This window comes from Trachypithecus francoisi, unplaced genomic scaffold (assembly GCF_009764315.1).
Source record: "Trachypithecus francoisi isolate TF-2019V2 unplaced genomic scaffold, Tfra_2.0 Lachesis_group6, whole genome shotgun sequence".
Classification (NCBI taxonomy): domain Eukaryota; kingdom Metazoa; phylum Chordata; class Mammalia; order Primates; family Cercopithecidae; genus Trachypithecus; species Trachypithecus francoisi.
Genome location: NW_022681471.1, coordinates 26,949,610 through 26,963,648, shown reverse-complemented (window position 1 = coordinate 26,963,648; position 14,039 = coordinate 26,949,610). Strand labels below are relative to the sequence as shown.

Genomic DNA, 14,039 nt, shown 5'->3' with positions numbered 1-14,039 from the left:
ACCATGACTGCAGCGTTGCGACAGGATGGACTCCTAAAGGCAACCGGGCTGGGGACGGAGAGGTGGACCCGGCGGTTGGCAAGGGGCCCTGGACAGGAAGATGGAGGAGTGAGCGGTGGGGGGAAAACAGTCGAGAAATGCACAGACACGGAATTAGGGTCACGAGTTTAGTTTGGGTCATGTTCAGATGGAGAGGCTGTGGGAGGCCTTGAGCAAGCGAGACCATCTGCATTGCAGCCGAGCTAGCAGCAGCTGGCGCCCGGCCACGCCCCGCGTACCTTCCCAGGGTCTTGGCTCCGCATCCCCGAGACCCTGGATTTGCATGCGCCGCTCACAGCCCGGCCAGGCCCCGCCTCCGATCCCGCTCTTTGCACATCACCAGGGCAAGGGGGCAGGCTCGGGCTGGGGAGCCGGCGCGGGCACGCCGGCAGCCCGCCAAGGGGGACGCAGGGCACGTCGCCCCGGCCCGCCCCGCCCGTCCGCCAGCTGCGGCAGCGCGTCCGGAAGTGCTTGGGGCGGCGAGCATGGCGGCAGCGGCGGCCGGCCTGGTCGGCGGCGCCGGCCCGGGACCCGAGGCCGGGGACTTCCTGGCCCGCTACCGGCTGGTATCGAACAAGCTGAAGAAGCGGTTCCTGCGGAAGCCGAACGTGGCGGAGGCCGGCGAGCAGTTCGGACAGCTGGGCCGGGAGCTGCGCGCCCAGGAGTGTCTGCCGTACGCGGCCTGGTGCCAGCTGGCGGTGGCGCGCTGCCAGCAGGCGCTCTTCCACGGGCCCGGGGAGGCGCTGGCCCTCACCGAGGCCGCCCGCCTCTTCCTGCGGCAGGAGCGCGACGCGCGCCAGCGCCTGGTCTGCCCCGCCGCCTACGGGGAGCCGCTGCAGGCCGCCGCCAGCGCCCTGGGCGCCGCGGTGCGTCTGCACCTCGAGCTGGGCCAGCCGGCCGCCGCCGCCGCCCTCTGCCTCGAGCTGGCCGCCGCCCTGCGCGACCTGGGCCAGCCGGCCGCCGCCGCCGGTCACTTCCAGCGCGCCGCCCAGCTCCAGCTGCCCCAGCTGCCCCTGGCCGCGCTGCAGGCGCTCGGCGAGGCCGCCTCCTGCCAGCTGCTGGCGCGCGACTACACCGGCGCCCTGGCGGTCTTCACGCGCATGCAGCGCCTGGCGCGGGAGCACGGCAGCCACCCGGTGCAGTCACTGCCGCCGCCCCCGCCGCCGGGGCCCCAGCCCGGGACCGGGACCGGGGCGACGCCCGCCCTACCGGCCGCGCTGCTTCCTCCGAACTCCGGCTCGGCGGCGCCCTCTCCCGCCGCCCTGGGCGCCTTCTCGGACGTGCTGGTCCGCTGCGAGGTGTCCCGCGTGCTGCTGCTGCTCCTCCTGCAACCACCGCCGGCCAAGCTGCTGCCGGAGCACGCCCAGACCCTAGAGAAGTACTCCTGGGAGGCTTTTGACAGCCACGGGCAGGAGAGCAGCGGCCAGCTTCCCGAGGAGCTCTTTCTGCTGCTCCAGTCTTTGGTCATGGCTACCCACGAAAAGGACACGGAAGCCATCAAGTCGCTGCAGGTGGAGATGTGGCCAGTGTTGACTGCTGAGCAGAACCACCTCCTTCACCTCGTTCTGCAAGAAACCATCTCCCCCTCAGGACAGGGAGTCTGATCCATCCCATTCACCCAATGACTTTTTGCCCCGACCGGGAGGGGATTCCCATCAGTCACGTGAACCAGATGACTTTGCCTGTTACCAAACCTCACGCATCCACGTTTGCGTCTGGGGAGGAATAAAAAAGACATCGTTCCCGCTTCTGCGTTTTGTTATTCCTATTGCCGCCATAGGAATTATTTCGTTGGCTGAACGTTACCTGCATCCCAAGAACACATTTTGATAGAATCAGAGTAGAGGACACGGCCGTCTTCTAAAAAGCCACGACATGAAAATGACAGTCCCTTTCGTCTCCTTCCTCTGCTGCTTCCACCCAACGCAGCCTCCTGCCTCCGCCTTTGTTTCATAGTGAGGATTTTATTTTGCACGGCACTCTCCCTCTAAATACCTACCCTAGGTGATTTCATCCTGCCCCTCATTCTGAACGTATTTCTGTGTCTTTGTAATGGCCAAATTTCTCCTTCCACTCGTCCGCACAGCACGTCTTCGTGGCAGGGGAGTCATTTTATTCCTTACAGCTTCCTTGTAACCACAGCCCTAAATCCATGATAAAGCTACTCTTGCACTCCTCATGTGTGGTTTTGGTGTCCCTCGTCTATAAAATGTGACTCTCTTACCTACTTGTCAGGAGGCCAGAAGCAGAACCAGATAGCTCTTTGGACTCCAGGATGTGTTCGTTCCTTTGAAATTTGCACTATGCCTGCCTCCTATGTGCGCAACGAACCTGCAGAGATCATCTGTGATGTGCTCCGTACTGGGGTGACTGCAATGCAAACATGTCCAGTGCAGCGGGTCCGGTGCCGATGCATCAATTTGCATTGGAATTCACGGTTCCGGTTCTTTTCCCAGAGGTATATGCAGTGTGGATCACAACAGCTTTTATTTGTAATAGGGATTCCCCCCCATCCCCGAGATGGAGTCTCACTCTGTCACCCAGGCTGGAGCACAGTGGCGTGATCTCGGCTCACTGCAACCTCCGCCTCCTGGGTCAAGCGATTCTCCTACCTAAGCCTCCAGAGTACCTGGGATTACAGGCGCGCACCACCATGCTAGGCTAATTTTTGTATTTTTAATAGAGACGGGATCTCACCATGTTGGCCAAGCTGGTCTCCAACTCCTGACCTCAAATGAGCCACCCTCCTCGGCCTTCCAAAGTGCTGGGATTACAGGCATGAGCCACCACGCCTGGCCTGTAATAGGGATTTTGCTGCAACTTTGAGTTAAGTGGGTGAAATCAGAGTGCATGGCCGTTTGGTGGTGTGCGATCACGTGACTGCAAGGCAGCCTCCGTGTTCCCCAAAAGCAGGATGGCGTTCCATTTGAAAACACTTAAGTTTCCAAGGCTTTCTGGCTCAAATGGAGCATGCAACCCAACTAAGCTGTTTTCTTATTTATTGCGTCTTTGTAATCCTTTTGATGGGGACAACAAGAACTCTTCAGAATATAGCCTCTTTCTCAGACTTTCAACCCTGGGGAAATGCATCCTTTGGGCCGAAGTTGCACACAATACTGATCTTCAGGGCTGAGATAGAAGGGCACAGTTTGGAGTAGGTGTTTTTGTTATGCGTCTTTTTGCGGGGGAGAGGTGTGGAGGGTTGTCACTGTGAGTTGAGTGCCTCAAAATGGGTGGGACTTGTAGGGTGTTCTTTTCTGCTTCTATTTCTATTTCAACAGTGTGGAAGTAACGGGAAGCACCGTCATTCCTCTTTCTCTCACTTGGCTGCCAGGAAGGTCCTACGGAGCCCTGAACGCCTAGCCCGAATTATTGTATAAGCGGTTGAAGGGCTCATGGTCCTTTGCTCTTTGGCTCTTTCCTGGTATGCTCCTCTTAACCCGGGCTGCAGACCTGGCCGGCTGGCTTATTGTCAGGTTTAGGAGTTACGGAGCGTGACTGGTGACCAGTTTGGGATTTGGGCTTCAGGAGAAGCCCCCTTAGGCCTCTGGTCCAAACTCCTTGCATCAGGGAGGTGAAGGGAAGGATAACCAGACAGTCAGGTACTGGGTAGCTGAGCATAATTCTAGGAAACACTAAAACTCCTCGTTTTCCATTTGCCGTGGGCTCATTCATGTATGTCCCTCAGAAACTTAAGAGCAGTGATAACTGGGCCGAGGCCAGATTTCAGCATTTTTGAGAATTCCCTCGTAATGTACCACATCAATATCAAAAGTCAACACTGATTTCTAGCATGCCAAAAGCAAATATTTTCAGAGGACATGATTCGTTTGCTTTTTAACCTGAAAACAATTCCAGATTCACATTTAAAACAGTGTGAACCGTCGGAAATGGTGGCAGCGAAGCAGTGAACCCTTAAAGGGTGTTGGGGTTCCCCTTCTCCCCATTATGAGGTACTCCTAAAAGGAGAAGTGTTGCTTATGAAAGAATATTTTATACGCGAATAGTACAAAGACAAAGACGTTTGAGAACCGCTACGCCGGAGGAAGGTGATCAAGACTGAAATTAGTGTATTAGGCAAGATCTGGTTCCTAGGTGCTGAGGATTCTGGTGCCAAGGATTAATGTTAACCGTGTAGGCATCTCTACCACCGTCAGAGGAGACCAGCAGCCCACAGACTCTTTCTGTCAAGGGCCAGATAGAAATGTGTTAGTCTTTACAGACCACAGATGGTCTCTGTTGCACAGTCTTCTTTGTTTCTTTGTATGTTTGTCTTTGCAATCCTTTAAACGTGTAAAAACTATTCTTAACTCACAGTCCGTACAAAAGCAGGCTGTGGGCCAAATTCTGGGGCTATAGTTTGCCCACCCCTGAATTAGAACCAGAACATAGTAGTTGCTCAGTGGCTGTTCAAGGAATGAACCTCACGAGAGTAGTTAATAACTATAACTAATTAATCCTTATCATTAAAGGCTAAAGATTGAAGAATAAGTGAACTAAGCATTCACCTCCAGATTGTAGGGAACAAACAAAATAAACCCAAAGAAAGGAAAATAGAATTTTTAAAGTTTTGAACAGAGACTGATGAACTAGAAACAGCTCTTCAAAACCATGTTTGAGTTTAAAACTGAGCTGATTCTTTGAAAACTTAATAGAATAGACAAACACTTGCCAACTCTTGATACAGAGGGGAAAAAAGGAGAAAAGACATACATGTATGTGTACAGATATAGATGTATGGCACAGGAAGGGATATATGACTCTAATGTGCACATTTGCAGACATGAACTCAAGGCAACACAAATGAGAATAGCAGTAATCATGTAAGGATTGGAAAATATAGCCTAGTATCTCTCACTAAATAAAGCACATGGCTCACATGGCTTTTTCATTTACTCTCATTAAATACTGGATTTCTACATTAAACAAGCTATTCTAGAGCAATAGTTTCATGGAAAAAAATGGAAGCTTTCCCATTTTATTTTCAAGTTTAATATAACTCTCATGCCAAAACCTGATAAGTAGAGCTACTGAAAAAGTTAAACCCATTTCATCCACGAATATAGATATAGAAATTATAAATAAAATGTTGGCAATTGGATCCAGCTAAGTTTTAAATGACTAACACACTATGACTGATGAAAGTCTTCCCAGGAATGGAGCACAGTAGTGCTCTTGCACTGGTCTGTGAGAGCCATTGTAAGTAAGCGTCTCTTCCCACCCCTGGGGCCAGGCATGATGGGAAATCTGCCAATGCTATAAATCAAGGCCTTTACTTCCTAACTTCCTCTCACTTTGCTCCCCTGTGGGTTGCTAATTTATTGTCAGCACACTATTGAATGTTAAGTATAATCTGACAATACAAAAGAGAAACGTGACCGTGTCAAAGATGCTGGAAAAGCATTTGATAAAATTCAGTTGCCACTGCAAATAAAATAGGAATAGAAGAAAACTTTTTAGACATCATAAAAAGTATTTGAAACTAACAGTGAACATTATATTAAACAATGGAACACAGGTTACATTCTCATTAAAGTCAGGAACAAGATAGGCTTATTTGTTATGTGTTTACCAGGTCCTGTCAGCGTAATGTCATCAGTGTAATGGACAGGCATGGTGCTTGTGGGATGTAAAGATGTTTGAAGTCCCTTGAGTCTATATTATGATAGAAAACAAAAGAGCTAACATTGCCCTGATGCATGGACAGTAAACTTAACACGCTTGTTCCTACTTGGTAAATTCAAATGTATTGTGATTTTACTAATGTATGGAAATGAAGAAAAAGCATTTTCTTGGTAAATACTTCCACATCAGGCGCCTGGGCCTGTGTAAATTTGCTTCAACAGAGGTATGATATCTGGAATTGCAATTTTTTTTGGCGTCACCACCTGATTAAATTTGTGATGCTCTGCTGTCATATTCCATGACTCGCCTGGCTTTTGTAGTGGCCAAACAGGCTCTCTAAGGAGAATAGTCACTGGTTTGTGAGGCACCTATCCCAGTTATAGCCACTGAAAGGCTTTTATGCAAAAGAGGGATGACTGCTTCAGAGACTGGTGAGTGGTTGCCTCCTCAGGCAAAGGAGGTTCAGGGGAATTTGGAGGTTTGCAATTCTCAGCCTCATCCATGTCTGCCTAAATGCCTCCATCTCAAATGGAGGTGGAGTTTCAATGGAGGCCTCAGAGTTTCACTGCTTCCCACCAGTACTCTTACCACAGCACAGTAGATCTGGTGGAGTTGAGCATTTAATTGTCACTGCAGCTCTGCAACTTATGCTCAGCCCTTAAGTCGTATCTGCCTACAACCACAGGATATGGAGGATTCCTCAAAAGCTCTATGTATGCATCCTGATTTTCCATGTATGTTCATCAGTGTTCTTATTTGTATATAGTCATAACATTTCATTTCTTTTTCCATGTGTATGTCCTCTAGGGCTGTAAGAAGACAGACCACTCCACAATCAGGTAATGGCTATGTTTGCTGCCACAGTGACTAAAGGCCACTGTCATTTAATCTCCCCAGTGTCTTACTTGCCATCTGCAACTCATCCCATAGTATCACTGGTGATAATCTGAGAAACTATAATACTAACACATGTCATGGATTCCCTAACTGCTCATTTTCTTCCTAGACAAATATGTTATCTCTGTGTTTCTTGAATATATTAGCAATGTAACCTTAGAATTGCATTTTGAAAATCTGTTTCCTGGGGTTTCTTCTAGCACCAATTACTGTATGAAACAAGGGATCCAGCAAGGAACAGAAAACATGGAAATTAGGATAATTTGTGGAAGATTTAATAAATATACTAGTTAGGAGGGTGGGAACAGAGTATTACCATCCTGTAAACCCAAAATAAAATTCTGATTCCCCCAACCATCTGAATGAACCCTTCCTTTCAGCAAAGGGCATTCCAAAGTTAACCTGAAAAACTAGTTCAGGCCATGATGGGAAGGTGGGGATCAAACATGCCTCGTTATACCCTCCTCCCTTTTGGAATTCAGAAAAATCTGACCAGCATTAACATCAACACAGACCTTAAGACTGATAGAAAATACTCTTTAAGTCTGATAAGAAACATTTACAATGTATTCTCTCTGAAGCCTGCTACCTGGAGGCTTCATCTGCATGACAAAACCTTGGTCTTCACAATCCCTTATCTTAACCCAGATGTTCCTCTCTATTGATTCTAAGTCTTTACACAATAACTTAACTGTTTCAACTAATTGCCAATCAGAAAATCTTTGAATCTACCTACGACCTGGAAGCCCCACCTCGCTTCCAGTTTTCCTGCCTTTCCAAACTCAATGAATATACATCTTACATCTATTGATTTATGTCTTATGTCTCCCTAAAATGCGTAAAACCAAGTTGTAGCCAGACCACCTTGAGTACGTGTTCTCAGGATCTCCTGAGGACTGTGTTACAGGCCACTGGTCTCTCATATTTGGCTCATAATAAATCTCTTCAGGTATTTTACAGGGTTTAAGTTTTTGTTTGTTGACAGTCCCTAAACCTGAAAGGATCAGAAGAGACAGAAACATCCTGAAAGAGAGAATTGGATAGATTATTGTAGTGGCTTTTTAAAATGACCATCAATTATTTAACATTTCTCCCATAAAAATTAGGGTCTGTGTCTCTTCCCCTTGAATCTGGGTGGACATGTGATTTGCTTATAACCAATAGAATGTATTGAAAGTGAGGACTAAACTCTTGATTTTTTTTAATCTTGCCCAAATTCCTATCTAAGGGGCCTGGGGAGTCATGCCCTACAAATCATAAATTCTCATCAGATGGGTTTTATTTAACCTTTATATATCATGATTTACTTTCCAACCTGACTCTGGCATAACATTGTGAGACAAGGAAGAAAATCAAAATATTTTGCCCCAAAACATGTTTCTTTGCCATATTTTGAAATGGCCCTGCAAAGCTGTTCTTGTGGGGGGAAATTTGCATCTGTAAAGAATCTCTATTAACATAGCTAGATCTTTTTCTTCCAGCCCTTCCCAATTCTAAAGAGATTAACTAAGATCTGAATACAAAACATTTGTCATCTGTTGTCTCTAAGGGCAGCCACTATAAGACTTCAAAAGAACTTTGGTCTCCACAATGTTTATCTTAACCTGAACATTCCCTTTCTATCAATCCCAGGTCTTTAGACAAACTCAACCAATTGTCAACCAGAAAATGTTTAAATTCACCTATAGCCCAGAAGCCCCCAGGTTGAGTTGTCCCGCCTTTCTGGACCAAATCAATGTATTTCTTAAATGTATTTGATTGATGTCTCAAGCCTCTCTAAAATATATAAAACCAAGCTGTGCCCCGACCATCTTGGGCACATGTTCTCAGGACCTCCTGAGGGCCGTGTCATAGGCCATACTCACTCATATTTGACTCAGAATAAATCTCTTCAAATATTTTACAGAGTTCAACTCTTTGTTGACAAAAGTGATGCTACATAACTTAAAGACTAGGTCAGAAAAGGTTATATAGTCTTCACCTTGTTAACTGTAACACTCATACTTGGAGGCCCTAAAATGATGTGTGAGAAGTCCAACTACAGGCTGGGCATGGTGGCTCACGCCTGTCATCCCAGCACTTTGGGAGGCTGAGGCAGGCGGATGACCTGAGGTCAGGAGTTCAAGACCAGCCTGGTCAACATGGCAAAACCTGTCTCTACTAAAAATACAAAAATTAGCTGGGTGTGGTGGCATGAACCTGTAGTCCTAGCTACTCAGGAGGCTGAGGCAGGAGAATCACTGGAACCCGGGAGGCAGAGACTGCAGTGAGTTCACACCACTGTACTCCAGCCTGGGCAACAGAGTGAGACTCTGTCCTACTCCCACCCTCCCTCCCCCACAAAAAAGAAGTCCAACTACCTTGAAACACGCTGTAAGGAAGCTCAGGCCTCAGGGAAAATCCATGTCAAGTTACATCAGTCAATAACCCCAGATTCTGTCCTAGCTGACAGTCAGTACCAACCACCAGAAAAGCAAGAGAAGGAACTTCCAGATGATTCTAGCACCCAGCTGTTAAATATTCCTAACTGAGGCTCCAGAAACCCCACCCATCCCCACTGTGTCCCAAAGTCTTGATCTACAGAATCTGTGAGCAAAACATAATGGTTTTTGTTATGACACTAAGTTTTGAAGCGGGTTGGTACACAGCAATAGTAACTAGTACAGGTTGAAAAAACCACTCTGAGGGAAACAGTGACCTTAAGTGGAGAGAGAAAGTGAACTCCTCTACAAGGGGAAAGTCAGAAGAATAAATACGCCAATCTTTTGCCAGTGCTCCCTGTTGGTGAAATCCAACCAAAAGCTGGAGGACAAGGTAGCCTGTTGATGTATTCTATACAAGCTCACCTCACAGAACAAGAAGCAGGATAGAGAAGCAGGAAAATGGATCTAAAGGGGCAAACCAAAGTTATCTTGCTTGGGGTCATTTGAAGACTTTGAACTTTATTCTGAAGACAGTGGGAAGATATTGAAAAGTTTTAGACAGGGCCGGGCGCGGTGGCTCAAGCCTGTAATCCCAGCACTTTGGGAGGCCGAGACGGGCGGATCACGAGGTCAGGAGATCGAGACCATCCTGGCTAACACGGTGAAACCCCGTCTCTACTAAAAATACAAAAAACTAGCCGGGCGACGTGGCGGGCTCCTGTAGTCCCAGCTACTTGGGAGGCTGAGGCAGGAGAATGGCGTAAACCCAGGAGGCGGGGCTTGCAGTGAGCTGAGATCTGGCCACTGCACTCCAGCCTGGGTGGCAGAGCGAGACTCCGTCTCAAAAAAAAAAAAAAAAAAAAAAAAAAGAAAAGTTTTAGACAGGCAACTGATGTTTATCCTGAAAACGATGTGCAGCCTTTGTTGGAGAATAGATTAGAAACAGGGGAAGACTAGTTAGGAATGTAAAACAATAGATCAAGTGTGAGGTGATGGGACCCTGGGCTGTGGCAACAGTGGTATAAATGGAAACAGAAGAAAGATGTGAGAGGCGTTATAAATAAAGGATTGACCAGATTTGAGGGCATAAAAATGAGGGAAGAGTAGACAATAACGCTGTGGTTTTAAGCCTTTAGGGTCTTGAGCTCACCTCTAGAGAATTCATCAATTCCCAAAGTTTCACCCATCCTTTTATGTGGAAGTCATGAATCTTCATCTCCATCCATGGTTTTGCCCCCTAAACTTGTCTTTCACCTACTGCCTGCTGGACATTTCAACCTGATTGACCTACTATAACCTCAAACCTAGGATATCCATAAGCAAGCTCACAATCATCAATCCACACAATCCTGAATCACATATTTCTGTCAATACAGCATCTTTTCATTTCTATCATCTATGAGCCTTGACACTACTACATTTTTGCAGATATGTCCATATAACTCCTATTGTTCATAAGTGAAAAAGTATTTTTTGGAGTTAAGTTTGTAGAAGCTAAGAGTGTTTGTCCAATATCTGAAATCTGCCAAAATTCTTTAAAGTATTCAGGCATTCCTTTTACATGACTAATTACATACCATTAAGGTTCCAGTGGAATTTCCTCGATAAGTCTGCCACTTTTTCCCATCAAGACTATACATGATGATAAACTGAGAGATGTAGAGGCTGGAGAACTTCTGACGGGCACCCTGGGTCTTGATGCCGTGAATAATCATTGGTGCCAACAGATCCACCTACCAATTAAAACAATACTTTATTTTAACCTATTTTTAAATGTATGTACTACCTCCTGAAACTATTAGCTTAGGAAGAATCTACATTGCTACAGATGTGTCCATCATTACCTGAGATGTGCAAGTGAAGCAGTCACCAATGTTGAAATGTGCATGTGTGTGCGAAGCTGTGGGATAAACAGTAGAAATGAATAGAAAGATGCTTATTGAGTTCCCAGCCTGCTTCTTGACAAACCAAACCACTACCAAATCATTGAGCCCCCATTTCCTACACACACACACACACACACACACCCCTTTTGTGAACTCACATAACCTAATGGACCCACATAAGCTAATGCTTTGCCCACACCTCAGTCTCAGACCAAAGCCAATTTCCTCCCCTCTTCCCAAACCAGACCCACCCCAACATCACTGTCAGTGATGAACTGCTACACCTCCTTCGAGTGTTAGTTCAGAAACTATTTTTCCTGGTTAGCCTGCTCTGACTCACCCAGACAAATTTAGTGCTGCTTCTTCTACTTCACTTTGTATATAACTTCATTATAGCAAATTATTGCACCATATTATAAGGTTGCTTTGCTTTTCTGCTTTTCTTATTAGACTGAGATCCTTAAGGCAATGAACCCATTTGAGTCACCTAAACTTTCTGTGTCTCAATTTATCTGTAAAGTGAAGATAATTTTAGTTTTTATCTCAAAGGGCTGCCATAAGGGTTAAAGAGTTAATACATGTAATGTGCTGAGTTCAGTGCCTGGCGCATACTAAACACTCGATCAATGTTAGCTTTTATATTCTCTCTAGCCCCAGCACCTAATATGGTATCTGGTGTAATACTGCTATATAGCAAATGCTTTGGAATGAATGAGTGAATAATGGAAAAGTAGTATAGAATGGACACTTCTTAAAGAAGAGGTCGTGGACTACAAGAACATTAGAAGTATCAGTTACTGTCCTAACAAGGAAGTCAAATGTAGCATGTTTTCACAGATGCCTGACACACACAAATTGGACTGGTCATGACTCTTGTGCTTAATAACTGTCTCCTTCAGGTCACTGTAAGTTCCATTCACACACTCATTCAAAGAATATTTTTTAGCACTTGCTATGTGCCAAGCACTGTTTTAGGTACAGGGAATAGAGTAGTAAACAAGAAACAAAGCCCTGCCCTCATGGAACTTACAGTTGAGTAGGGGAAATAGACCTTATATCATATATGTTTTTATTTGTTTATAGCATCAAGTAGTGATAAATGCAGGAGAAAAATGAAGCAGGGTAACAGGACAGAGTGTCAAGGTCTTCAGAAGTTGCAGCACTGTCTTTTCCCAGATTAGATGGTATTCCCATTCAAAGATACTTCATTTTAACATCTTGGTATTATGGCATAAAAAAGTGAAAGCAACAGGCACAAAAATCATGATTTTTACTGAATTGACTTTTACTGTTTCTTCATATAGATAGAGTATAAGAGTTTTTTCTTGGACCAGTGATTATTGTATTTTCTAGCAGCCTTGCTAGAATAAAGCTGCAATAGAACCAGGCTACAATAAAGCCTTGGCAGCCTACCTACATTCTGCAACTGCCGAATGCTTGGCAACTGATGAATGCTTGACAAACTGCCAGGCTTATCTACTTCATCTTCTCGTGCCTCTTCTACATTATAATTGGCACCTGGGAGCAGTTTGACAATTACAGACTCAATAGCTTCACCTATGTGCACCAGCTGGGTGTTTCAGTGTAACTACAAGACACATCTGTCTACTAGGAAGTAAGCAAGGGGGTAATGAGTTTCATTGTATAAAAGTACAAATATTGCAGCTGTGTATCTCCATGGAGCCTGCTGACTTCCCCCTGTGCATTGCCTGGTCTTGGTCACCTGGTGCTCCTCAAGCCAGCCCAGTGCTCTTGTGGCCAGGCTGTTGTGCACTCTTCAGGCCTTCTCACGAGAACAGATGCCTTCTCCAACTCCCTTCCTTGTCAGCACACCTTTCAACTCCATCTCCATGGTTTATTTTAAAGTTACAGGATATATAAAAAGTCTAGCTGGACCTTAGTAGGACAGATGGCAAAAACCACCTTGAAGATAAGGCAATTTAATAGTGGTAGATGATAACATAACTAGGTGGATTTGTAACTAGTTTAATTTCCATAAGTAAACAGTGACAGTTAACAGATGGTTATCAACTTAAAGGGAGCATTCTGGAAACAGTGTAGTACGATGGTTACCAATTAGGGTTCTGGAACCCAACTATCAGAATTTGAATTTTGGCTCAGTCACTTAGCCATGTGACTTGGGCCACAATAACCTCTCTATGCTTCTATTTCATTATCTGAAATGAAGATGATAGTCACATCTACCTCACAAGGTTGTAGTAAGGACTTAGCAGCTTGCTTTGTATTGTGTCTACTTCAAACTTTGATCATGACTTTGCTGCAGTATTACAAAGTTTACTGATCAAATCAGTAACTGGAAAAACTAGGAAACACTTTGGGACACTGAAGATTGGCAAGCTGAAACAATGGGCCAAATCTAGTAAGTGGAAACAACAGGGTACATTGTTCAGGGTTCATTGGCTAGGCACAGACAGGACACTCTATTTACTAGTCTTATCAGATTGTATCTAGGGAGGAAGATAAAATTCCCCCCTCCCAAATAAGAATGTTATTACAAAAAATTAAATAGCACAGACACAGGGCGGCCAAATAGATAAATATATCCTCTATATAGGGATACATTTAAGGTTGAAAATAACCATAGAAATACAAGGTGAAGAACATAACATATTGTTTGGCAGAAGCACAAACAAACAAAAAATACTTAGGGATTAGTGAACAGCAGCTCAGACTGAGTCAAAATTGGCAGTGTCTACAAAACAATGCTGTGGCATTAATAGACATGCTATTTGCAAAGATGGAAACCAAAATGTTTTCTCCATTTCCTGTTTAGGTGGAGAGGCTGAGTAGGCACTGCCAAGCTGCCCTCAGCTTTTGTGAGGCATGGAAGAGACCCAGAAGTTTCCATCTGTCTGCCTTTGAAGCGGCCCGATTGATCATATGTTGAAATGATAGTATTTTCAGATGTGTTGAGTTAAATAAAATGTATTATTAAAGTGAATTTCACATTTTTGAAAACGTGGCTACTAGAAAATGTAAAATTACACATGTGGTTTGCATTTGTGAACCATTGTTTTATGTTAAAATAAAGGGGATTGGAGTACTTAAGGACACCTGGGTGGTTGGAAGCATCTAATAATAACATATACTGTCTTGAGAGATGACGATTTCAATATTATAGAAAATATTCAGATGTTCTAATCCCCAT

At 45.2% G+C, this 14,039-nt stretch overlaps 2 protein-coding genes and 1 long non-coding RNA gene across 3 annotated transcripts in view; 2 read left to right on the top strand and 1 right to left on the bottom strand.

Moving 5' to 3' along the window:
• F8 (coagulation factor VIII) overlaps positions 1-14,039 on the bottom strand; it is a 219,291-nt gene that overhangs the window by 39,205 nt on the left and 166,047 nt on the right. The window contains 1 exon segment of the mRNA XM_033201915.1: positions 10,562-10,717. Within this exon segment, the coding sequence (XP_033057806.1) occupies positions 10,562-10,717 (156 nt within the window).
• F8A1 (coagulation factor VIII associated 1) lies at positions 388-2,218 on the top strand. Its single transcript, XM_033201916.1, has one exon. The coding sequence runs from the start codon at positions 525-527 to the stop codon at positions 1,641-1,643; it is 1,119 nt and encodes a 372-aa protein (XP_033057807.1). The 5' UTR covers positions 388-524; the 3' UTR covers positions 1,644-2,218.
• Positions 2,733-13,831, top strand: LOC117078355. The gene is made up of 2 exons (XR_004434978.1): positions 2,733-6,503; positions 13,665-13,831. It is a non-coding gene; the product is annotated as an uncharacterized LOC117078355 (long non-coding RNA).